Source organism: Gadus macrocephalus, chromosome 14 (genome assembly GCF_031168955.1).
Source record: "Gadus macrocephalus chromosome 14, ASM3116895v1".
Classification (NCBI taxonomy): domain Eukaryota; kingdom Metazoa; phylum Chordata; class Actinopteri; order Gadiformes; family Gadidae; genus Gadus; species Gadus macrocephalus.
The window spans coordinates 6243996-6270797 of record NC_082395.1 but is presented as its reverse complement, the minus strand read 5'-3'; the positions used below and the strand labels follow the sequence as shown (position 1 = coordinate 6270797).

The 26802-nt window shown below is 43.8% G+C and overlaps 1 protein-coding gene and 1 long non-coding RNA gene across 6 annotated transcripts in view; one reads left to right on the top strand and one right to left on the bottom strand.

Annotated features, from left to right (window-relative positions):
* The first annotated feature begins 647 nt into the window (after positions 1–647).
* On the top strand, positions 648–5472 carry LOC132472533 (uncharacterized). 2 transcript variants are annotated; one of them, XR_009529098.1, is made up of 7 exons: positions 648–767; positions 2627–2651; positions 3138–3377; positions 3970–4021; positions 4327–4410; positions 4564–4689; positions 5423–5472. It is a non-coding gene; the product is annotated as an uncharacterized LOC132472533 (long non-coding RNA). The 2 variants fall into 2 exon arrangements; XR_009529099.1 differs by having other exon boundaries at positions 5429–5470.
* An 8269-nt stretch (positions 5473–13741) lies between these two features.
* The window catches only part of LOC132471829 (adhesion G-protein coupled receptor G5-like), a 29307-nt gene continuing 16246 nt past the window's right edge, over positions 13742–26802 (bottom strand). For 3 of the 4 annotated variants that reach the window (XM_060071128.1, XM_060071127.1, XM_060071125.1), the window contains exons 4-15: positions 26578–26779; positions 25859–25910; positions 22463–22577; positions 20971–21093; positions 20528–20644; positions 20086–20128; positions 19861–19967; positions 19389–19504; positions 17793–18070; positions 17396–17495; positions 16641–16915; positions 13742–14719 (exon numbers count right to left, since the gene is read on the bottom strand). In XM_060071128.1, the coding sequence (XP_059927111.1) occupies positions 14586–14719; positions 16641–16915; positions 17396–17495; positions 17793–18070; positions 19389–19504; positions 19861–19967; positions 20086–20128; positions 20528–20644; positions 20971–21093; positions 22463–22577; positions 25859–25910; positions 26578–26779 (1662 nt within the window). In that variant the 3' untranslated portion in view covers positions 13742–14585. The remainder of the gene's footprint in view (positions 14720–16640; positions 16916–17395; positions 17496–17792; positions 18071–19388; positions 19505–19860; positions 19968–20085; positions 20129–20527; positions 20645–20970; positions 21094–22462; positions 22578–25858; positions 25911–26577; positions 26780–26802) is intronic. The other variant, XM_060071126.1, reaches the window with a different exon arrangement.

Below are 26802 nucleotides of genomic sequence, written 5' to 3'. Positions count from 1 at the left end.
TGTTGATTTTTGCGTTAAAAGGATGAATATTGGATGCTAATGTGCTTGATTATGATGGTTCAGTACCTTGATTTAGTGTTTGGGAGTCCGCTTCCTGAAGACGTCCAACCTGTGTCTAGTTTATTGCTTCTCTTTCTGAAAAATGTACTCATCGCTTTGGTTAAAAGCATCTGCTAAATGCCCTCAATGTAAATGTAGTTGATTAATAAAGCTAATTTACAGCAGCTTAGAAATGGCACGTCGTCTCCCAAGGTTTAGTTAAATATTGTACAACACAGCTGGTTGGACCTGAGGCTGGGGACCAGAGGGTAACCTCACTACCTGGACCAGTAATGGGGCAGCAGGGTGGACCAGGGTACCATCTCCAAGCCGCTCTGAAACTAATTGTTGAGGCTGATTATTTTTTATTATCTTTCTCAGATTTTCATTCTGACAGTAGTAGTTTATACATTTCTCAACGAGTCAACTTGTAAACTTGAAGTTAGATATTTTTTCCCCTTTTCCCCCAAAAGCAAGGGTGTGCAGGTTTGACCTCCCCGGCTTTGTTACCAGATTTTGGACCCAACTACTGCCGTTTCATGTTAGGTCACGACGCGTTGGTGGAGGAGGAGGGCTGATGGAGGAGAGCCGTCCACCATGGAGAGCCATGGTGGACGAGAGCCGACGGAGGAGCCATGGTGGACGAGAGCCGACGGAGGAGCCATGGTGGACGAGAGCCGACGGAGGAGCCATGGTGGACGAGAGCCGACGGAGGAGCCGTGGTGGAGGTCCTGCCTTAAGAATGATGTCGGGGTGAATGCAGCCAATCTCTAAATTGATTATCACTCTCACTGCTACTGAACGGTTTCTGTTCTAAAATCGGTTACTTCAGCCGTCATCTAATATGGCAGATTTAGAGAAAACCGTCCTTGGCTTAATGGAGCCATCAGTGAAGTTTTATTGAGACTCTAACCCCTCAATGTGAAGGCTAGAGTCTACGCTACTGGTACAAGAATTCTACAAGTTTTATAGTTTGTTTTAAATATTGAGTTTCAGCTGAGGCAGAAGACTGTTTTAATAATGTTAACAGTCAAATTTCAAATGTGTTCTGTTGAATTCACAGAATGTTCTACCATTCTCCTGCATAACACATTTCCAAGTGTGTGCATGGTTCTTATTTGTTTTTTTTAACTTGCAGTGTCTTCTATTCCTCTACATTTTACACCAAAAGCCAGTACTTTGGTTCAGAATGGTTTAAAAGAGGCGTCCAGAGAATAATCCCACCCACTGCTCAACTACCACCCCTGTTTGTTACAGACCCGATGGCCTTGGCTGATGGAGGAACTGCATCTGGAGGACGACCATGAATCTACCTGCCAACAGGTGGTACTGGTTTGCACTGGTTTGCATGAACTGGACATGAGGCAAATTCCCTGCTGTTTGCTCCAGACCAGGACTCTGTGAGGGGTGGTGATGGAGCCGTGCTGAGGACCCGTTGGTGAAGGACGTCCCTTGTGGGGGGGCAAGGACAGCCGACCCTGAGGTGATTATATCTCACACTGCCACCTCAATGTGAAGGAGTAGGCTTCTAGACTAGCCACTCCACCAGCCCTACATCGGTCTCTTCAGCCATCGTTGTGATCAGAATGATTTTGAGAAAAAAGTCCCTGGGTTAATGGAGCTGTGAGTGAACAGTATTTATTCACTCACAATTTTTGCTCTCCATGTGAGGCTGCAGCGTCTGATTTCTCACATTGATTCCCACAGTATTTACCCATCTTTCATAACATTATGATCTTCTCAGTGATCTCTGCAGCGTGGTCGGTGGGAGGAGATGTGGCCGAGCCGTTGAACCAGGCTCTATCGGTGTAAGTGGCTTTCGATCAATGTTGATTTTTGTGTTAAAAGGATGTATATTGGATGTTAATGTGCTTGATTATGATGGTTCAGTACCAGAGGGTAACCCCACTACCTGGACCTGTAATGGGGCAGCAGGGTGGACCAGGGTAACCATCACCAAGCCGCTCTGAAACTAATTGTAGAGGTTGACTATTTTTTATTATCTTTCTCAGATTTTCATTCTGACAGTAGTAGTTTATACATTTCTCAACGAGTCAACTTGTAAACTTAAGGAAGTTGGATATTTTTTCCCCCTTTACAAATGCAAGGGTGTGCAGGTTTGACCTCCCCGGCTTTGTTACCAGATTTTGGACCCGACTACTGCCGTTTGATGTTAGGTCAGGACGCATTGGTGGAGGAGGAGGGCTGATGGAGGAGAGCCGACGGAGCCATGGTGGACAAGAGCCGATGGCGCCATGTTGGACGAGAGCCGACGGCGCCATGGTGGACGAGAGCCGACGGCGCCATGGTGGACGAGAGCCGATGGAGGAGCCGTGGTGGAGGTCCTGCCTTAAGAATGATGTCGGGGTGAATGCAGCCAGTCTCTAGTTTGATTATCACTCACTGCTACTGAACGGTTTCTGTTCTAAAATCGGTTACTTCAGCCGTCATCTAATATGGCTGATTTTGGACCCAACTACTGCCGTTTGATGTTAGGTCAGGACGCGTTGGTGGAGGAGGAGGACTGATTGAGGAGAGCCGACGGAGCCATGGTGGACGAGAGCCGACGGAGCCATGGTGGACGGAGGCCCTGCCTTAAGAATGATGTCGGGGTGAATGCAGCCAGTCTCTAGATTGATTATCACTCTCACTGCTACTGAACGGTTTCTGTTCTAAAATCGGTTACTTCAGCCGTCATCTAATATGGCAGATTTAGAGAAAACCGTCCTTGGCTTAATGGAGCCATCGGTGAAGTTTTATTGAGACTCTAACCCCTCAATGTGAAGGCTAGAGTCTACGCTACTGGTACAAGAATTCTACAAGTTTTATCGTTTGTTTTAAATATTGAGTTTCAGCTGAGGCAGAAGACTGTTTGAATAATGTTAACAGTCAAATTTCAAATGTGTGCTGTTGAATTCACAGAATGTTCTACCATTCTCCTGCATAACACATTTTCAAGTGTGTGCATGGTTCTTATTTATTTTTTTAACTTGCAGTGTCTTCTATTCCTCTACATTTTACACCAAAAGCCAGTACTTTGGTTCAGAATGGTTTAATAATCCCACCCACTGCTCAACTACCACCCCTGTTTGTTACAGACCCAATGCCCTTGGCTGATGGAGGAACTGCATCTGGAGGACGACCATGAATCTACCTGCCAACAGGTGGTACTGGTTTGCACTGGTTTGCATGAACTGAACATGGTGGACATGAGGCAAATTCCCTGCTTTTTGCTCCAGACCAGGACTCTGTGATGGAGGGGTGGTGATGGAGCCGTGCTGAGGACCCGCTGGTGAAGGACGTCCCTCGGTGGGGGGGCAAGGACAGCCGACCCTGAGGTGATTATACCTTACACTGCCACCTCAATGTGAAGGAGTAGGCTGCTAGACTAGCCACTCCACCAGCCGTACATCGGTCTCTTCAGCCATCGTTTTGATCAGAATGATTTTGAGAAAAAAGTCGCTGGGTTAATGGAGCTGTGAGTGAACAGGATTTATTCACTCACAATTTTGCTCTCCATGTGAGGCTGCAGCGTCTGATTTCTCACATGAGTTCTGAAAGTTGTTATTCTGTAAAGGGGACGTATTATACCACCAGGTGTGAGTGTGATTAGCCTAACAAGCGGTTTTGAAAATATGCCCCATATGACATCACTAGTGGGCGTGTCCACCTAGATCTGTGCTGTACAGATCATTCTACCAGCCTACCCAGTGGACCGAAGTAAACGTTGCTCATCTATCCAGCACAGATCTAGGTGTACACGCCCAGTAGTGATGTAATATGTGTCCGATTTTGGAAACGGCTTGTAAGGCTAATCACACTCACACCTGGTGGTATAATGTCCCCTTTTAAAATGAAGAAAAACTGTCTACTGAGGTGTGAGAATGTTTTTTTTTTTTTCATATCCTGATTGTATCGCTGACCCACCAGGATCCGCTCGGATATACGATCGCTACGATGCGACTGCAGAGGTCTCTGGAAGGTCAAGGACAGCTGTGGGTCATCATTGTGTTCAGTCATGTGACCATCAGAACTAAGTGATTCAATTATTTATGGAACTGAACAGCATTTTCATCAACTAGAATATTTCAGTGTTCTGACTTAAAAGATTACAAACTATAGCTGCTTTGCATTTGCTTTAGTTTCTATGCAAGTTGGAAAGAATAAAACAAATCATATTCAATGCCCTCATTAACACTCCAGCCAGGGCTTTGGTTTATACTGGGCGTCACAAGAATACCCCCCCCCCCCCCCCCAATTGCTCAACTACCACCACTGTTTACACAGACCAGGAGTCCTTGCCTGAGGAGAGCTGATGGAGGAGCCGTGCACCTGGAGAACCATGAGTCTGCCTGCCAACAAGTAGTACTGGTATGTTTGCATGAACTAAACATGACTTGTACTGGGAAACAACAGTTTACTACCAGACATTATAGCAAACTACCACTGATGTCAGACCATCAAACTACCACTTTGATTGTGCCCAGACATTGAGGCCAAACGGCCCCGTTTGTCCCCAAACAGGAAGGCGGGGCATAGGGAGGTGATGGAGGACCTGCCTGGTGAAGGACGTCAGGGTGGGGCGAGTGACACCCGACTCCAAGGGGATATCCACTGAGGAGAGAGCTGAAGGAGCCATGCATCTGGAAGGTGAGTCTGTTGCTGATGGAACTCTAAACGGGGTAGGATGGGGTGTTGGGCTCTCCATCAAATGGTGCTGGGTTCCACCCCTGAGTTCTCAGACTACATGGCATGGCGCACTTCTGAATTCACTGGTGCCGTGTTCCAATACCCGTACTGTCCGCACTTACTAGCCAAAATTTGAGTACACAGTACGTTCCAATTTAGATCCGGCGAAAAGAAGTATACTTCAAGGACCCGGATGCCGTACTCAAAACGGGCTAATCGTGAAGTGTGGATCGAAGGATCCACACTTCACGATTAGTACTCCGTACTCAACGGCAGCCATCTTAGCTACGTAGCGGAAGAGGCGGAGCCAGGCTGAGCCAAAGTCGGCGCATTTTCCACATAGCCTGCATTAATAGTCATTTTGTAGTTTTTATCGTTTTTATAGCTTTTTATAGCTGCTAGGCGTAAAGAGTTCACCGTTCAAAGCGGGATGTTTATTGCGGGGGAGGAGCCACGGCGGCAGTCGTGATCGTCATTTCCGGTGCACCACAGAGTACTCGATTTGGAACAGCACTCGCATCTAAAAAATGTGCGTACTCAAGTGAGTACGGATAGTGCAGATAGTGTACTTCCTTTAAGTATACTCATGGAAGTACGGGTATTGGAACACGGCACAAGACTCTTTGGCTCGGACGGTCTGCCAGATAACTGAATCGTTGTGTCCTTTTGTATTCATATCATCCGTCTTTGTAAGGTGCAGTTGAAATGCTGTGTCCAGTCTGGGACACACACCTGAGCTGCGTCAAGCCTGTATCTCTGACCAGCTGGAGTCCCTTAGGTCAGTAGCCCACTGCTGAAGATGACATGGATATCGTGTTCATTGACTACAGGTGTAATAACCTTTTGATAATGTGACACTATCTAGACAACTGAACAATATGCTGTTTTCCTCTGTCCACATTTCAGTGATCCACAACCGCCACTCATCGCTGGCCTGTGGATTCATCTCCTTCACTCACACAACGTGACCTTGGCCTATGGATTCATCTACTCCACACTCACACAACAGGACTTTGGCCTGTGGATTCATCTACTCCACACTCACACAACAGGACTTCGGCCTGTGGATTCATCTCCTCCACACTCACGCAACGTGACCTTCTCACCATCTGTTGCACGTTTGGATGCACCTAGCGTGTTCCATCGAGGGTTCCTTCCTCCCCACAGTGGGAGGGTTCCTTGTCCTTCAAGGCGTCGGGGTTCAGTGTTAGGGACAGAGTTAGGGACAGATGGCTGCGCTGGATTCACGATATACGCTTTGTGATCAAAATGGGTTCGGACATTGGACAAAACGCTTCCCAAAATGTTTCAATGTGCAAACGATTTTATAAAATGTATACTCATGGTGTTTATATAAAATCGTATATAACAAATTCTACCTGGTTGTGTGGCTTTTTCTGCATGTTGTGCATTATGTGATGTTTAATACTGACCATAATGAGTTAACCTATACACATCTACCCTACCCCCCCCCTCTACCCTCACCTTGACCCCCCCTCTACCCTCACCTTGACCCCCCCTCTACTCTCACCTTGACCCCCCCCTCTACCCTCACCTTGACCCTCACCTTGACCCCCCCCTCTACCCTCACCTTGACCCCCCCCTCTACCCTCACCTTGACCCCCCCCCTCTACCCTCACCTTGACCCCCCCTCTACCCTCACCTTGACCCCCCCCCTCTACCCTCACCTTGACCCCCCCCCTCTACCCTCACCTTGACCCCCCCCCTCTACCCTTACCTTGACCCCCCCCCCTCTACCCTCACCTTGACCCCCCCCCCCCTCTACCCTCACCTTGACCCCCCCCCCCCTCTACCCTCACCTTGACCCCCCCCCCCCCCCCTCTACCCTCACCTTGACCCCCCCCCCCTCTACCCTCACCTTGACCCCCCCCCCTCTACCCTCATATTAGACATTCTCTGATACTATTGGCCGAGGCGGCGGGAAGCATATGGCGAGTGGATAGTGCCAAACCTAAGGATTCCCTGGAAGAGGCGAAGGAGCAGCCTACCCTACGTCGCCGTGGGAACGTGGGAAATTTTGAATGGGATTGATTGGGACTGCAGACAGAGACCAGCAGCGACGTCACGGCGGCGGCATGGAAGATCCGTCCACCTGCGGCGGTGTCACGGCGACGTACATAAGGAAATTCAGACAAAATGTACGTCTACTCTCGACGTGTGGATAAGTTCGTCGCCACTAGTGGAGGTAGTGGGCACGGGGCCGTGCCCACTACCTCCGTCAGTCAACGGACCTGGGAAGGCGTGGCTGACTGATGGGGGAGTAGTCTTTGCAGAGGCATCCGTCAGCCAATCAAATCGCTTCGCCGGGTTCTTCCCGCTACTTCCTGCTTGTTGAGATGCAAGATGACCCGCTTTCCCGCTTTCCAGTATCGTCAGAGCCCGAGTCGCGTCACAGTGCTTAAATTTGCATACGCGATCTGATTGGATGACGGATCCGTCGCTGCCGAAAAAGTTGAACATTTTTCAACTTCTTGACTGAGCCGAAGGCTCCAACGGAACGGACGGATCCACAATGCATTGCGCGTCCGTCCCCATTCAAAGTCAATGGGGATCAGTCAACGGACGGAGGTAGTGGGCACGGGCGTAAGACGCCTGCTGCCCTACGTCGCCGTGAGAACGCCTGAACTAGGTATGTGGCCACAAAGCGCTTCAGTGTGATTTTATGACGTAGTTTACGACTAGTGTTTTATACAACCAGCACATTTATATCACTTGGAACAGCAATGTATAATGGTGTAGGACGGATAAAGTGTTGTTTAAATGTAGGCCATTTTGATGGTGCCTGTTTTGATACTGTTATTCACTCTCAAAGTAGACCTATTGTTGTTTTAGTTGAGATAATGAATTGCTAATTTGTTTGGGTAAAGCGCTTCATTGTGATTTTATGACTTAGTTTAGGATTTACTAGTGTTTTATACAACCAGCACATTTATATCACTTGGAACAGCAATGTATAATGGTGTAGGACGGATAAAGTGTTGTTTAAATGTAGGCCATTTTGATGGTGCCTGTTTTGATACTGTTATTCACTCTCAAAGTAGACCTATTATTGTTTTAGTTGAGATAATGAATTGCTAATTTGTATGGGTAATTTACTGTAATTAAAATGGGTAGGTCTACAGACTTGGCATTAAACACCACTGAAAGTGTTATCTTTTACTACAGTATATCTGTTAAGAGTCACATTCATACTTAATATTTATATTAATGTAATTAGATAAATGAATTTGATTTGAAGGTTTATTTTGGTTATTGGTTATTGGGTTTATTTAATCAGTCATACAGAAGAAATTGTGTAGATTATTCATTGATTGAGATAACAATGCTAAGAATGTCTGATCTGTGTAAAATAAAGGAGATGACAATGGCAGCCAACATAACCAGCGTTAAAGCTCCTCTCTTGCCTGTTTTCATATTTCCTTGTACACACAGGAGACTATAGATCTACCAACACAACAATTTATTATCCGTACAATACCAAGAATCAACAGATTTTCACGATTACAATCATGAATACAATTTGAATTAAGCTCACATTCACAAACAAATATATTCTAAATGAATACTCTGAGCAAGCATGACAATACTGCAAGGCAAGCCATTACATCATGTCTTGTACTACACTAATGCTACTCAATACCTTTGCAAATACTTTGCAGGAGGGAGAATCCCAGCACAGTGACCTGACTGCAATCGTGTGTTTGAGGCACTTTTCATCCAACTCTACGAGCAGTACTGTGGATCAAGGCGCGTATGTGGAGTCAGGCACCAGTGTTTGAGCCATACCCCCACATCCGGCAAGTCATTATTATTAATATCATGGTGATGGAGAAAAGCACCACCCGGCTCCAAGTGATAAATACTGCAACAATCACAAGATGTTGAGTTTATAAAACCTTTACCCAGCCAATAATAACCTAGTATCTGTGCCATTTCCTGTGTAGCCATGTTGTCATCTGATATTATGCTTTGTTATACAAAAAAGGTAATACTTTTAGGCACTGCACAGGGAGAACTGTCGCGAGCCCATAGAGGCTCCATCTTCTGTTCTGAGGCCTGCTCCTGAGCTTCCTCTCCAGTCAACCAAACCAGCTCTTCAACCACTTGCCCACACCTCCACTTCTCCTGCCTGCCTCCCAGATTCTGGTTCCTGTGGTTCCGGTTCTAAACCTGCAGAAGCGTCTCGTCCCAGTTCCACGTTTTTATGCTTTGCCAGACCCTTATTGGATGACTACAATCAAAGCTTTTGTTTGGCCGTCTGCCAAAATAATACATGTTGGCTTACAACTAGTGACTACAATGAAGTCTTCTATCTGCCCAATAATGTTTTTCTTCTTTCTTGCCTTCTCAAATTCAACATTTGTATGGTTAATTATCTGCTGTCAAAGCACAGATTCTGTTGAATGATCGATGCTTAAAATTTACTTTGAAACACAGATGAATGCGGTTGTTAATTCACAAATGTTTTCTGTTTCATCAAAGAAATTCCATTGTGATCATTTACATTGTCACATTGATTTATATATTAACTACAACTTTTGAAAAAGAAAGTGAATAATATAGCCTAGATAGAAAACAGAAAATGTCATAGGCCTGGGGGGTATTCCACGAACGGACGTTTAACAAACAGAGTTAAGGCAGATTTAGGGTCGTTTTAGACGCAGAGACGTAAGCACGTAATTTACACAAGGGACTTGTTTTAGACAAGTTTTGATTTACGGTTCCTTTAAGGTTCCTTAAGGATTGCGCGTGTTGCAAGGGGATTCTCCGCCAGAACAGTAGGGGGAGCAACGAACGAATCTGTGGGCGTGGAAGTGGAAATCGCTGGCTTGTTTATATTTATGCACTTCCAGTATTTTCGACGAGAGTAGCAGTAGCTAAGTTTAGGTTAGCGGTCTTTTTCCACACTCTGAACAACCGGAAATGTGAGACTCCTGAAAGGATGTGGTTAGCTGGCCAATCAGTCTTTGCGAGCTGCGTAGGGCCGTAGTGTTTTAGTCGCATAGTCAGGAATTTTGGGCGACGCACTTAAGCACGTAAGGGGGGATATTTTACCGCGCAAGGGGGGGTTAAGGCCGATTTAGGGTCGTTTTAGACGCAGAGACGTAAGCACGTAATTTACACAAGGGACTTGTTTTAGACAAGTTTTGATTTACGGTTCCTTTAAGGTTCCTTAAGGATTGCGCGTGTTGCAAGGGGATTCTCCGCCAGAACAGTAGGGGGAGCAACGAACGAATCTGTGGGCGTGGAAGTGGAAATCGCTGGCTTGTTTATATTTATGCACTTCCAGTATTTTCGACGAGAGTAGCAGTAGCTAAGTTTAGGTTAGCGGTATATCTAAATAATATCATATAATACATAGATATCTATATCAAATAATACATATTATCACGGCCAAAAGCTGTGAGCACGTCCAGACGATATGAATCACAAAGGACTTCGTCGGGTTCTCCGACGTCTCTGGTTCTTCCACTTCCACATCAATCTGAAGAAGACGCGGTCGTTTGAGATTCATAATAGCCTATCGTCTGGAGGCTCACACAGCTTTTGGCCGTGATAATATATATTATATATTATATGATATAGATATCTATGTATAATATGGGTTTCTAAGAGCCATTGCGATACATCCACCGTAAACAGAGCGCATGGTACCGTGGCTACAAGCTGCTCAGGGCCAGGTGATAATATATATTATATTATATTATATAGATATCTATGTATAATAGCCTATGGGTTTCTACGAGCCATTGCGATACATCCACCGTAAACAGAGCGCATGTGGCTACAAGCTGCTCAGGCCCAGTGCCACACCCCCACCGCCCTCCTTGACCTGCCTTGACACGCCCACCGTAACCAGAGCGAATGGTACTGTGGCTACAAGCTGCTCAGGGCCACACCCCCACCCCCCTCCTTGACCTGCCTTGACACGCCCACCGAAACAGCGCGTTTGGGGGAAGCTCAATGTGCGACTGGTTCGGAGTGGCTGTAACTCTGCACCACGGCTGAATTTCGGGGACGTCTTTGAATACTGTGTTTGTGGCCCACTAATACCTATATTAAAGCATCCATAAAATAGCATGGCATGGGATCTTTAAGAACACATCAAGTAGGCCTGTTAGAATATAACATGCAACCAGAACGGACAAAAAAATATAATGTGATATTGCGAACCCACATTGTCGGATACAGCCTGATAATCCGGTTATAAGTTTAATTGTCCTCTCTAATAGGTATGAGGTCCCTCTCTTCCTCTTTCAACTCAACATATTAATCAGCCCCATCACTTTGTGTTTCAAGTGGTTCAGGCAATCTGTGCCATCTCTTATATATTCTCATCATTACCCCCAACCACTTATCAGGTTATTTTATGGAACGCTTGTTTTGGAAGTGATTCATTATCATTATCACCATCAAAACGTTCAAATGAAAGAAGTTTGTTTCTGAGAAAATAACATATAAGGCCAATATACTTTATATAGCGACATACATTTGAATAGGGAACAATTTTGATGTTAAAAACAGTAGGCCTATCATAACGGTTCACTGCAGTTGTATAATATTATATTAGAGTAATGCTCACGTCTAGCTCTAATGGTAGCACATGGAGCATTCGTTCTCCCAGGGTTAGGGGTTAGATTCCCACTGCGTCCACCTAAGAATATGTGCATTCATGGAAATAGTAGGCCTAAGTAATGCTTTGGTTTAACGGGTATGTGACAGAGAGAGTTTGAAAGAGGGAGATAGAATAAAAGGAAATCAGGCTGAATAGATTTTATTAATACAAACTTTTTTTTTTTTTTTTTTAAACAATGCACGGTGAGCTGCAATATAGTTTCAGAAGAGCCAGATTCTCTTACCGGAGCAAGATCCTAGCTCATTTAGACGGAGAAATCAAACATTAAAGCACATTTTTGGAAGGAGTCATAATTGAATGTGTTTTTTTATTGTAATCTATTTACTCTCGCAAAATGTGTAGTTTATAATTATTAATCTTACCTATTTAGTGTTACTTCCATAATTCCATTCTAGACCACTAGAGGGCAGTATAACCATAGTTGGAGTAAAAGCAACAAGTATCATGGATGCTTAATAATAGTAAAAATTCATGTCGCTAAAGCTATAGTGGAATAAATGTCAATCACAGTCTCTTTGTTGTGACATAACAATTCAGATAATTCATATTTATATACAATTTATTCTGAATAGCTAATTGATTTGTAGACAGAGATCACACATATAGATAGGGAAGGAAGAGAAATGGTGTGAAAAGCTGCTACTATTGTGAGTGTCTTGTAATGGATCTAGTTTGTGTATACTCCATGACAAGGCGTGAGGGGTCCTTGTTCAATTGACTGGTTGAATTGACTGGGTGTTAACAGTAGCGTCACTAGGCTGTTTTATTCGGGGCCAAAGCCCCGGATATTATTTAATTAGCACTGAATATGGTTTTTGAAAAAAACAACAACGAATGGAACTTAAAGGGACACTGTGTAAAAATTACTCCCAACTAGTGGTACAATTGTATATTGCATTCAAACTAATAGTGCTCGCTTGTTCAAAAACTACGGTGGGCAGTATGTGCCAAGAAGCTGTGTCATGTCATCCAATACTACCTCATCGAGTCATTCGAGTGATGATGAGGTTCGTTATTTCAAACAAATTTCAAACTGCAGTGAATCATTAGTGTAAGCTAATGATGTATGAGTAATTACTCCTCGAGCAAGATAATGAATTATTTCAGTCATCATTCACGCTGGCTTAGAGTGAAAACGCGTTTGCATTTCCTGTACCACGTAGTGCTTTTTGTCCCTCTCGGCAGTTCATAGACCGGAAGAACATGGAAGCCTCCATGAAGCTTACCCGTCCTATGTAACTACATATTAATTATTCTTCGCTCAGGAGGATAAGTGCGATTTTTGGCAGAGATAATTTTACACCAATGAGGACTTATTTATGAATGAATACGTTGATTTGAGGTTATAAATGACTTAAAATTAGAGCTGTCAAGCGATTAAAATATTTAATCGTGATTAATCGCATTAATGTCATAGTTAACTCACAATTAATCGCGATTAATCGCAAATTCTTTTTCTATGCTAAATATCCCTTGACTTTTTTGTCCCATAATTCTTCTCATTTTAATTCTCTTATCAACATGGTGAAGTGCATCGGCTTGTCTTGTGCAAATGATTTTTTATTGATAACAACATTGGCATATACTGATCAAAACAGGACGATACAAAAAAAGAGCCTATAGTGCAATTAAACGACTGCTTTGAACAAATGTCATTTGAACATAGCAGTCAGGCTACTGCTTCTTTGTTTTGAGCCAAAGAAAAAAAAAAAAAAACGCGTTAACGCCGTTAATAACGCGTTTAACTGACAGCTCTACTTAAAATGTTACAGTGTCCCTTTAAGATGTTTGGGGATAAGAAGCACAGCAGTCAGGGAGCTATTTAATGCTATAAAAAAATGAGTACTTTGTTTATTTAGGTAAAGCATTATCAACATTTTTTCATGCACAATAAAAAGCATACAAAAAATAATAATTTGCCTTTCATTTTCTTTTTCCCTCTGGGCTAAGCCCCGGATGTTTATGAAACCTAGGAAGACCCCTGGTTGTTCACCCCGACTACATTATCTAATAAAATAATATAATCTCCATGTTTGACTGCTGACAAAACAATGATTGAAAATTGATACCAAAAAGCCCAAACATGAGTCTCGAAATTTGTGAAAATGTGTTAAAAAGTGCTAGCCTACTCCCGGGTACCGCCTTTAAAAAACACTTTCCTTTTTTCTTAATCCCTGTTAACGCCCCCTGAAGATCAGTTTAAATGAGTGACTGACTGAATGAATAAATAGTCACTCAATGTACAGTAGATTAGCTGACAAACACAAATATGTGGACAACATTACAAACATAAAAACGAGTATAAAAATCTGCAATTATGGAAAATGTGTTAGAAAAATATACAGCGTGAATAAAAACAGTGAAAGATTTATTTTATTCAACAGTATTATTCTAACCTTGAATTGTACTGTAATTGACGGAATCAGGTCTCTGTATCGGCGAAAACTTGCAAAATAAAAGTCCCAGAGAGCCAGAGTGAAAAGGTGCTATTGGTACATCACAACGCTTGCTGAAAAATAACTAAAGTGCTGCTTCAAGGGAGTGATGTGAGCATAAAATCAAGTCTTAAGAATCACAAAAACAGAAAGGAAATGTACAAAAAAGCTTATCAGAGGTTGAAATAACACAGCTTGTCTTTAAGAAGGAGAAAAATAAAACACCTTTGGAGTATTACCCTTTCATTTTCATAAAACAGTTTAAAAATAAGAATACAAATTATAATAAATCCACTTTAAACCTTATGAACTAGACTCAACCCAGTTCTGATAGAGTTTGTTTGAAGTACAGGCCCCAGTCCTGCACTGTTGGATGGCGGCCAAGAAGGAGCCGGCCGCCTCAGCCCCTCGTCACAGACCAGACCGCCTCTTCATTTGCCTACGAGATACTTCCTGGAGTACAACACAGGGGGGGCTTCTCCCGCTCGCCACCAGTAGAAATAACAGCGCCAGTGTTTGATACCTTAACTCTGTATGCGTAGAATCTCAAACTAAAGGTGACATGGAAACACTTCTAACAATCACAATGAATTTAGACCAGAAACAAAAATGACAGATGAGTAGATACACAGGAACTGAAAGCCTCCAAGGTCTCACGCCTCATGCACGGCTATACAAAGGCCCATGCGTCGTTGAACCACAGGTCTTGTCCCCTATTTGTCCTTTCGTCTCCAGTTAAGTGGTGAGGCCTCCGGCTTCTCTTGCTACTGTTTCTCCTGGACTTGTAGCATCTGCTGCCTGGTAGAGCCGGTCAGGCTGCTACTTCCCAGGGTCGAGTCTCCCTCTTCACGCCTCTTCATCCAGCCCAGCACGTAGAACCGCAGCATCAGGAAGAACCCTGCAGGGGTTAAGCACATGGGAATGAGGGATCAGACTGCATTCATCTCAGACGGGAGATGCACATGTTTAGAAAGTACAGCCCAGTGATAGAAATAAAAGAGATAAAAAAAAAAACGGTGTAAAGGGTATACATACAACATATATATATATATATATATATATATATATACACACACAGTGTTCGGAGTAACGCATTACAAAAGTAATGCATTACTGTAATGCATTACTTTCTGCTGTAACGCGGTAATGTAAGGCATTACAAAAAAAATAAGGTAATATTTTGCTCGGTACTAATCTCAGTAACGCACGTTACAATGCACTTTAAACCCAAAATTAACTTGTGTTTTTATGCATAAATGCATGCATGAAAATATTGCTGAAATAAATATATTCATAAGGAATAATGTTGTGTAATAATATATATTATTTTAACTTAACTGATATCTTTCAATATTAAATACCTAATGCAATGATAACAAAAGTAAAGTAAAGTAAAAGTAAAACCCCTTTTCAATTCCTCTCTGTGTCGGTGTCTCAGTGTTGAGCATTTGGGTCCACCTGCTCTACTTCCCCATAACAATATGCTACACTATTGAAACTACCCTGTAGTGACCACCACCAGGAAACCCACTAGAACAACCAGGTTAGCATGCTTTAGGGAGGGGATGTCTTTGCTGCTCATTTTTAGGCTGTATTGATTTGGAACAGGAAGGGGCAATGTCAAACATTTACTCATAATCCTCATTATGGAGAAGTTAATCCCAAACCATAAACCAGACATCATTAATTATTATACCGGATACATTAACTCATGAATCATGACTTTTGCCTTAAGTGTGCAATAGGCAACAAGCTGCCCTTTGACCCTAGACTGCATTTGACAAGGTCTCAGGTGGCTGTTAGTCCTCCAACAATAGGACATTGATAATGTATCATTATGTCAAAGACTTTACATATGCTAAGAAATATATAAAATATTTGTACACCACCATGGTTTGCTTGTTTAAATTAATATATAAAGTTATAATGTGTACGATAACACATTATCATATTGATGACACATCCATGAAGTACTTTTAACTGTAAATACTTGCTTAATAATCAGTCATGCATGTTGTATATCCTATTTAGGCAAATCCAGTTTGACACATCAATATTAAAACCAATGATGTTAATATATTTTTAAATGAAGAACTGTGTGGTCCCAATAGGATACACACTTAAGATAGGATGGAGCACAATGACCGTAAAGGATACATGTTATACTCTGATAAGCGCTAAGGCCTGGATAGCAAGGCAATTATTTCGATCTGATACCACCAACTGCAGGCTGAAAGTCTGTGTCAAAGCATACTGCACAACAGAAGGCTGAAACTGTCAAAGCACACTACACCACAGCAGACTGAAAGTCTGTGGCAAAGAACACTACACAACAGAAGGCTGAAATGTTGTCAAAGCACAGTACACAACGGCAGGCTGAAAACAGTGTCAAAGCACAGTACACAACTGCAGGCATTGTCTGCCAGGAGTTCATGCCAGGAGTCACTAAAAAAATAGGCTCTTTAAACAAACCAACTCAAATTTCAAGAGATTGGTTTCTGAGGTTGTTTCTGTTGTAGAAATGTGGCTATCGATACTTACTAACATAGACAATCTAACAACTCTAAAACAAATGAAGAATACAGGGTCACTGAGACAAAGACTATTGACCACCTTCAATTTGTCAGAAAATGCATGAAAAGATTGCTGAAATATATATATTCATAAGGAAAAATGTTGTGAAATAATATATATTATTTTAATTTAACTGATATCTTTCAATATTAAATACCTAATGCAATGATAACAATCGCCCCTTGACGTTGACCATAATGACCATCTCAGAGACAGAGAGAGAGACTGACAGATCTGCTGCTCACCTTGAAACGAGTTGAGGATGCAGGACAGGAAGAGGACGAAGGTGCTGAGGGGTCCAAAGTCCAGGAAGCCCAGGCCCCAGGTGGTCCCGAAAAGACAGCTGAGCCCCCAGATGCTGAGGAAGACCACCTTCTTGTGCCTCCACTCGTTCCGGGTGCGGCTCTTCCAGTAGGCCAGGAAGAGCATGAGCAGGCCTGAGGACACCAGGCCCACCAGCATGCTGATGTTGATCAGGTAGTGGGCCAGCAGGGCCTGTGGAGTGTTCCTCATCCAACACCTGGAGGGGGAGGTACAAGGGTTTAGTCCAGAGGGCGCTTTGACTCCGAGACAGAAAGCTCTGGGTTTGAACCCCCTTGTCCACCGTCTACCAGAAAGCATACTTGAGCAAGAAGCCTAACCCAACCTTCTCATTTATGAATTCACTGTGAGTGAGACTTTGTATCGAACAATCTGCAAACTGAAACTGTGTTTAAAGGCTCAGTGAAACTGTTGTCGGTCACTCTGCTATAGAGGAGACTGTAAAATGCATTCATTTAAAAAGGTTATTTTCTTAAAAAAAGGAAAATAACTAGCTTTTATTTTCAAGTCTCCTCTGTCCTAGACGCAATATCTCATAAAGGAATTGCCAGGTCGCAGGATAATGTCATGTTTTTCCTGCTTTTGCAAGGAAACCTGGGTGGTGTTTGTCTTGACTTTTGAGTCTACATGCACAACCCCCCCCCCCCCACACACACAAACACAGCACACATGTACTTACATCAAGTAGGGGTTGGAGGGATCATCGCTGGGCCCCACCTCCATTATACCGTAAATTTTTCCTATGAGTACAAGGATGAGGACTGGAAGAGCTGGTAGAGCTGAGAAACACGTTGAAACACTGTTACAGTTTGTACTCATATACTTATTTAACCTCTATCGAAATACATCTCCTAAAAATTGTGATGTATTGGGGTACCACAAGGTACCCACAAGCCATGTTACCATCTAATTCAGAAAATATTAAGAATGAAAATTATGTTTAAAAGAAAATTGGTACATTTTCAGGCTTAAGTCAATTCATTTCCTTCACAACTTGGTTTTTTCTACTCACTGCAGCATAATGTGCAAAGCTGCAACTCAATGGTAACGTTACTACAGACAAACATGTGACTCACCAAAGCCTATCAGGTACCAGAAGTAGGCTGTGGGGGAGGTGCTAAACACCATGTAGACCATCCAGAAGGTGTAGAACACCTCCATGGCCATCCAGGTGAAGGAGCTGAGCAGGGCGTAGTGGAGCCCCAGCCCCACCCAGCGGCAGAGCCCCTCCCCTCCCACGTTGGCCAGAGTCCCCGTGAAGAAGAAGAGCAGGTTGAGGAGGAAGAGCAGGTTGAGGAGGAAGTGCGACACGGCTAAACCCAGGTGGACCGGGGAAGACTGCTCCTTCACTCTCCTGGAGAGACGGAGGGAGGGAAATGGAGAGGGAGAGGGAGAGAGAGAGGGAGAGGGAGAGGGAGAGAGGGAGAGGGAGGGAGTGGGAGAGGGAGAGAGAGTGAGAGGGAAGGGGGGGAGAGGGAAAGAGTGTGAGAGTGAGAGAGAGTGAGAGAGAGAAAGACAGACAGACAGAAAGACAGAGTGAGATATACGGATACAGAGAGAGAGAGAGAGGTAAAGAGATAGAGAGAGGTAAAGAGAGAGAGCAATAGACAAATGGGAGTGGGAGAGAGAGATAGATAAAAGAGAGAGAGAACATTACATAATTGTATTAGTTAAACAAACCACGATTGTTTTGGCATTGATCATATTAATGACATTATATAATTAAAAAATATCTGCATTATGAATAATTATTATAACATTAATCTTATCATTAGTCTGAATCGATATCAACACAAAGCAGGGCTCTACAGTTGGACCTAAAAATAGATATGTAGGAACCAGAGAAATAATTTACCAGTAAAGTAAAGAAAAACACCAACTGTAAAATTACACTTTTCAAAATTTTTGCTCGCAGTTCGCACCCCAGTGAACGGGCTCTGTAGAGGGAGAGCAGTGAGCTCCAGGCTGATAGATAATGTAGGTTATACAAGAGGTTCTATTTTCTTCTAGGTTCTGTTTCCTGGAACTTCTTTCAGCCTTTTGCTGTAGAAACATATTTTATTGATTTATTTTACACCTGTTTTCATTGAGATATTGTAGTCTTATTCAAAACATTGCTGCTGAATAATGACTATGCGTTTTATGAAAAAATATTGAAGCAATGCTAATTCTGATCCTAATTTATTTTATTTTTTTCTCAAAAATAATATAAAAATAGAGAGTACTGATAAAGCCCCGAACCGTATTCTAGCAGTAACGAAAATTGTAGTTATATTGATAGGATTCTAATAATACCCAACCCTAATGACGAGTCACTCACCAAACACAAACTTCAAACACTAACCTCAGACCCCTTGTCAGCACCCATGTGTTTCTTCTCATGTTGTTGCCCACAGTTGTTTACCACTTTGGCGATAAATTCCACAAGCATGAAAGTTCCAACCCCTCACTCAAGTGAAAGTGTGTGTGTGATTGTTTGTCACACAAACAGTATAAATACTATGTTATAAATTATTTGTTGATAAACAATTTTACTCAAACATTTTTACAAGTACTCCTAAATTTCTTTGTGTACTCGTACTCCTACATGTTTCCTTTGGGAGCACATGTACTCCTTGGGAAAAAGTTTAGCGTAGAGCCCTGGATGTGGCACTGTGTTGCTAAGGCATTACCGTTTGTTGCAGAGGAAGATGAGGAGGGCAACACAGCTGATGGTGGACACGGCGTTGCCCAAGGATGTAATGACTGTCAGGGCCAGCAGGTGGGGCACAGTTCGACGCTCCAGTCGCTGGAAGAGCCCAAAAAGATTTTGCTCAACAATTACATCTCTTCAGGGTTATCTGTCTGTCTGTTTAAATTTAAAAAAAAAATTTAAATAATTGTTGGATCCAATAAAATAATTTGGAAATCCAAATGATCTTTTGTTGTTGTATTTTTTGTTAAATTATTACTTTCCTGAGTAAGTAGCTGTGTAATAAGCTGGATCGTGTTCAGCGAGACGGTCAATATTGTGAAATAAAGCCTGAGGTTGCTATTTTGCTATATGACCATACAGTATATTCTTGATGACGTGACTTAATCTGGCCCCTTTCAAGAGACACAAAGATAAAGACAAAGATCCATGCTGTCTCTAAGACAACTTACCACCATTATGGTGAAGTATGTCAGATGGTAGCATTGGCACTCTGTTTTCTTGGCTCCCATGACTTCTGTCACACATCCATCCTCCTTCCAGTTGACCTTCTGTGGATCTACAGCAACACAGGGTTTGTATGAAAGACCGAGGCGGCACATGGTGTAAACAGGCAGGCATGAGGTCATGGAGATGCTTAATGGAGAGGGTTTCAATGGTTACGATTTGATCCACACCTGTCTTGGTGTCCCACGAGACACATTTTCGTGAATGGGTTTTCTGAAAATGGAAAGAATATTGGGATTCAAAATGCATTGGTTGAAGGTGAAAATCTCTTCAGGCTAGAAAAAAATAGAAGTATTATTAAACTGCGATCTGCAACAAACACAATATCACATTGCAGAAGAGTTTGAACCATTCACAGCATTCGTCTTACTTGGACCAATGGAGAACGCACATGGAGAGCCTTGACAACAAATGGTCAAACTCTTCTGCAATATTTTAATGTTTTATTTTTATGTTTTATCGCGGTGATTAATCACTTATATTTGGTGCATGTCAGAGGCCTTGTTAACAGATTTATTGTCACAAATTCATACAGGCAAGCTAACGTGTAAAAACTGTAGAGATATACTGATCCCTATGTGGATGCACACATGTACCCACACATTCACTTACATTTAAGGCTTCGTGGTGGAAACCAATCCTGATGGGTTCGCTCAGATTAGTGATGACTTCATTCTCCACGGTAATTCCCACCACATCCTCCAGTATTTTCACATCCCTCTTCGGCTCCTAACACACACACACACACACACACACACACACACACACACACACACACACACACACACACACACACACACACACACACACACACACACACAAACATGTAATTAACCTGCAATTATTTACAAACCAATAAAATATTTGTGTTGTGTGTTTCATTGTGTGGGTACAAAAGGTATTTTGTCTTTTGGGTCCACGCCTGAGCTTTTACATTCTCAGGAAATACCACCAGTTCCAGATCACTAGAGTCCTGTACAGACATGCCCCCTGTCCTACTCCCTCTTAAAGGAACAACCAGGTCATGTTCTCTGACAGAAGGCCATGGGCTGTACCTGGAACAGAGTCTTGTTTCTGAAGAAGGTGCACACCAGCTTGGCTGTCTTCCCGGGGGCTGGTTTCAGAGAGGCGGGGAGGTGGATGGAGGGGAGGGTCTCTGGGTCCGCACCGTAGGGGGCCTCGAGGACAGAGAGACAGACAGCGTTACCTTCATGTGACCGTAGGAGGAGGATGTCACACTGATGAGCCATGAACAGCACCGTGTGGACTGAGATGTTCAGTAGTCAGAGCGTTTGACTCTCAGGAGGTTCTGGGATCGATCCCCAAACTGCTCCTACTGGCTCCTTATGTTTATTGATTATTTTTTTAATTTTTTTAGAAGGCCTCGTAATCAAAATGTATCTGTGCGTAATCCATGTGTACGCAGGGTATTTTTTACCAAACGTGGGGATCATCAATTTGTGCTTGGCTTTAAAATGTGCAAAAATCAGGAGTGCATTTTTGCACAGGCTGTGACCATGCGCACAGCATGCAATAGACAGAATTGGAAAATTACCAAAAATCGCAAACATGGCCAATGCATGATTTTGTGTGACAATTTCAATTCTATCTGATTCATTTGACTATTTTGCCTGTGGCTGATTTAAGAAATGTTCTAGAAAGACAGAATCCGTTTGAGGTGCTTATGTGAAATGGCAGACCTAGTGTTCTCAGAGGATGTGGTGGAGGCTGCTGGATGCTTCTCTAAATTTAACGTGAGATATGAAGAGGGCCTTCCAATCCAACATTTCAGAAACATCACAGCAGTGATAGACTTCAATCACCATCCGACAATGGCTGTTAAATCATTGCTTACATGAATTAAAGGTTCCTCACATTCCTAGCTCTGTTCTTGACCAACCTAGCCCTGTTCCTGACATTTATAGACCTTTTCGGGACCTTCCTAGCCCTGTTCATGACCATCCTAGCCCTCTTCGGGACCTTCCTAGCCCTTTTCCCAAGCCTGAGCCGGCTAGTCCTAAGCCTGAGGTGCCTATCCCTCTTCCTGAACTTTCTCCATCGCACCCCCCTCAAACCATGTGGGGTGTGTTATGAAACGGTCCCTCCTCAACCCCATTCACTCCCTGTTGTTCCTGTGCCATTTTGTGTAATGTTTGTCCCCTGTGTTGATTAGTAATTATTTTGAGCTGTTGTGGAGTGTGTGTGGAGGACGGCTGAGCATCTTTGTCTGCAAACACTTACAATAAACCATCCTGTGTCCTTGTCTGGAGGAGCCCAGTAAACTTCTTATCATGTCTGGCAGCCACCTAGCCAATAGTGCACTGTAGAGGTGTGTCATCGCTGTATGAATAGATTGTATAGACCGTGTGATCGCGGTGTGAAACTTTGGTGGTAATTTCCACAAGCATGAAAGTTCGAACCCCTCACTCAAGTGAAACCTTCCCCTCCGCTGGAAACTTTGTGTGTGTGTGTGTGTGTGTGTGTGTGTGTGTGTGTGTGTGTGTGTGTGTGTGTGTGTGTGTGTGTGTGTGTGTGTTGGTGTCTTACGGGGGCCTTGAAGTCAAAGCAGTGGTAGTTCTCCTTCAACTCCACCACGGTGGCGTTGGTTTTCGGCAGGTCCACATTACCCACCACATGAGAGCCCATCTCGATCCCCTTGGTGCTAGACACACACACACACACACACACACACACACACACACACACACACACACACACACACACACACACACACACACAAACACACACACACCGTACGGTGCATGTGAGCCACGACCATGTTTGTGGACTTGTCTGTTCCCAACAAGTAGTATGGCTGTTGCCTGGTCCCAACACCAGGGGTGCCCCACCGTCTTTGAACCAAGATCAACTTTTACAGTTACCAGTCTGCCGAAATCTACCAGTTCAAATAGGGAGCCGTATTACTGGTAGCCTACACAGGTAGCCACATTGCAGAGGTGTCAAGTAACGTACAAATACTTCGTTACCTTACTTAAGTAGAAATTTTGGGTATCTATACTTTACTGGAGTAATTATTTTTCAGCCTACTTTTTACTTCTACTTCTTACATTTTCACACACTTATCTGTACTTTCTACTCCTTACTTTTAAAAAATGGCCTTGTTACTCCTATTTAATTTCGGCTTATATATAGAGAATATAAACATATACCATTCTGACACCCTATTGGTTTATACGTGATCCATGGCACCTGCGCATGACCAGAGCCCGTCTACATTCTCTGACATGACATAAATCGCGGCACATTCCAGCTACGAAATAGCAGACGTAGATGAGCGAAATGTCCCAACCAAGCACCAGTGAGGAGGTTGGTAGCCAAGAAGACCAGCCAACCCTTCTACGGGTGCACTCACACTAGGCCATCTGGCCGTGGCCGTTGGCCGTTTTCAAATGGCCCCATTGTTCGTTGGCCGCTCAAATGGCCCCATTGTTCTCTGGCCTGCACTAGGCAAACGGCAATCTGGCCATGGCCGTTGGCCCGGCCGTCGCAACTGTGGCCTGGCCACGATAGGCTCTTGTACATACGGCATCACGTCGTAACACTTCAACACCAAGCGTCCGCTGCATGTACCATAATAAAGTCTGCCGCCAGTCAGAGTTTTAACAGAGTTTGAACCGCTTGACGAGATGTTTACCGTTTAATGGGAGTGAAGGCTCGTCGCCTTTATTATATCCGTGGTCGTCGCATGGACTATACGTCATCCAGCTCAGGTTGCGTAGCCGTGCGTGTGCGCGTGTCGGCTCATTAGCATCTACGTAGCGGCCCGTACCGTAGCAGCACACCTCTCCCAAGTGGCCAAATTGGCCTGGCCTGGCCAGACTGGCCACACTCACACTGGCAGATTTGAGCACGGTTTGGTGTGAAAACGGCCACGGCCAGATGGCCTATTGTGAGTGCACCCTACATCCCTGGCCGTACCTGGAAGAATTTTTCGAAATGGTTGGATGCAAAAACAACTCAGTTCTTACTCGTTACATCTTAAATTCCTGCAGCTAAGCTTGGATAGCCTACATACATTTACATTTCCAATAAAGGTTTTTGATAACATGCCTCTGAAGTTTGACTTTTTGCACCATTCCAATATTTACTAGTCATCATATCTTCCGCTCCTTTAAACACATGTTAATGCTCAGTAGTACACATATATGGTTCTTTAATGTATTTGCATTGTACTAATATGCGTTCATTTTCAATGGGCATAAATGTGTCTGAAACAGGTGCATCCCAATTTTTTCAACATTAGCATTATAGTCATTAGATGGCCTTTAGAAAAATGTTTTTTGGGGGGAAGTGGGGCAGTGTGCTATAGAGGTGTGCTGCGTGTGTGTCACTAATTCACGGATGGGATAAATGCAGAGACGAAATTCCTTGTATGTGTGAGCATACTTGGCAAAAAAGCTGATTGTAATTCTATAGGCCCCTGTGGCACGGCCTAAGCTTTTGTCCTTAATGGCATTTTTTTCCCCTTGCATTACTTTTACTTTAATACTTTAAGTAGTTTTGAAACCAGTACTTTTATACTTTTACTTAAGTAAAAAGCTTGAGTTGATACTTCAACTTCTACAGAAGTATTTTTAAACGCTAGTATCTATACTTCTACTTGAGTAATGAATGTGAATACTTTTGACACCTCTGCCACATTGACACCTTCGACGCCTACCCTTTCCTCCGCTCTGCACGCGTTCTCGTCACTCCCTACCACTCGCTTGCTTGCGCTTCATCACCCACAAGCTCCCTATCAACACATATTACGCACTGCCTCCTCCCCTCTGCATGTTCAGCAACGTTTGTTCAGTTGGGTGTCACATTTCTCGACCCGGTATTTGCAAACCAAACTGCTGAAATTAAAGTTCTGTCACAAAACAATATTGTTTTGTATTGTTTGTATCCTTTTTGAAATTTGTACACAAAATTCCCGGAGCTCTCATAGAGGGTATACAGTGTATACGTGCATATATACCTACTATATATATACCGACTATACCACTGATTCAAACCAAATGTTTTGTACCTTATATACTGTATGGTCAGAAGGTTTGCAAAAGGCAAAAATTTAAATAAACTCCTTTGTACTTGAACATGTCAAAGAGGCAGAGACCGGGAAGAGATCAGTCATGAAGTTCTGCTTCACACTGTAGGCCTACATGTCCTATTCTTACGTACTGTGGCAACCCGTCCAAACCCCTCGGGCCGGACGGCCCAGGGGAGAGGTTGTGGAGAGCGTGTACCGCCCATACCTAGCAGGCGGAGCCAGAGGACGTCCCTCCCGACACACTAATCAGAGAGATAGGAAACACCTGGGGCGGGGAACGAGGCACCTCTTAACAAACATTTTCTCCTGTCCCCAAGCAGAGTTGGAGCTGGGAGCAACAGGAGTAAACCCGGACCACGGACGGACAAGCCGACGGAAGGTGAAACGAGCCGCTCCCGACAGGCCCCAAAGGAGGACGCACCCCGGCCACCGATAGCCGTGAAGTGGAACGCCGACGGGAACGACCCCCTGCTCCCCAAGAGAACCGAACATTGTCCCCTCTTTTCCCAGTCTCCCGGAGCCAGTGTATTCTTTCTCGTTTCCCCCACGTGGACGTGTTTTGAGTTATCCCGAATAAATGCCCTCCCGGGCTTTGAACCAGCCATGAAGTGTTGATTCCTTATACCTCTGAGACATTCCTGGGCCCGGGTTGCCACAGCACGCACATAACGCATAACTCTAGCTTGGGACAGTACATCACGTGTGGGAATGTTTTGTGTTAATTCTTGAACTGTGAGACTTCCTCTGTCTTCGCAGCTACCCAGCTTTGATGACGCTGAGCCTCATACGGCTGAGCTCGTTTAGGAAGGGGAAGTGGTTCCTGTGAAATAACACGCCATGATCACATTTATGTGGTGAGAGAATGGAGAAGAAAGGAGAAGGTAAATTACATGTTCACTTGGTTGGATCTCTGGCTGGCGTTGTCACAGGGCTCCTCTCCTGCTAAGAAGAAACAAGTCTGGTGATTATTATGTTGTTCCTCCCCTTCATCCTCCCCCCATATACGTCTACAGTGACAGACCGACACACACACACACACACACCCACCCACCCCCCCACACACACAGTCTTGTAATTGGCATAATTACTGTTTACTATTTAGTGGTTTAACAGACGCTGCTTTCCAAAGCAAAAGTTTTTTTGGAGCGCCATGCCAACCTGGTAAATGAACAGGAAAAGGGAATCTTCCCAAGGAGCTCTACAGGCAGTCTGTGGACATTGGAGTTGGACTCCAGAACTCTTCAGATGGGAGTCAAACGCCCAAGCCACTGGAAAATCCACGCCCTCAATTAAATAGGAGACATTTATCCATCTACCAAGACATCTATCCATCTACCAATCCATCTATTTACCCATCCATCCATCTACCCATACATCCATCTATCCATCTACTTATCAATCCATCAATACATCGACCCATCCATCTATCTGCCCAGTCATCCATCCATCCACCCATCAATCAACTACCCTTCTATCTATCTACAAATATTTCCAACCGTCCATTCAGCCATCCACCTATCCATCCATCCAGGGTCCAACATATTTTTTCATTTACCAACGCGGTGGCAGATGTTCATTTTGAAATCAATATCCATCCAGGCATACTTACTGTCGATGGGTTCTCCCAAAAAGAGGTAGGCTGTAAGCACTTTATCCTCGAGTGGATCTCCTCGGATGGAGCCGTTGGCGATGCCATACACTCCGTCTGGCCGGTTCCCTCCCTCAGGCGCCAGATTTGTGCACAAGCAGGTCTGCGTGCACGAGGGCTCGCATAGGGTGAAATTCTGCTTGTGCAGCTTCTGCTCGGGAAGCTACAGTCAAACAAAGACATGCA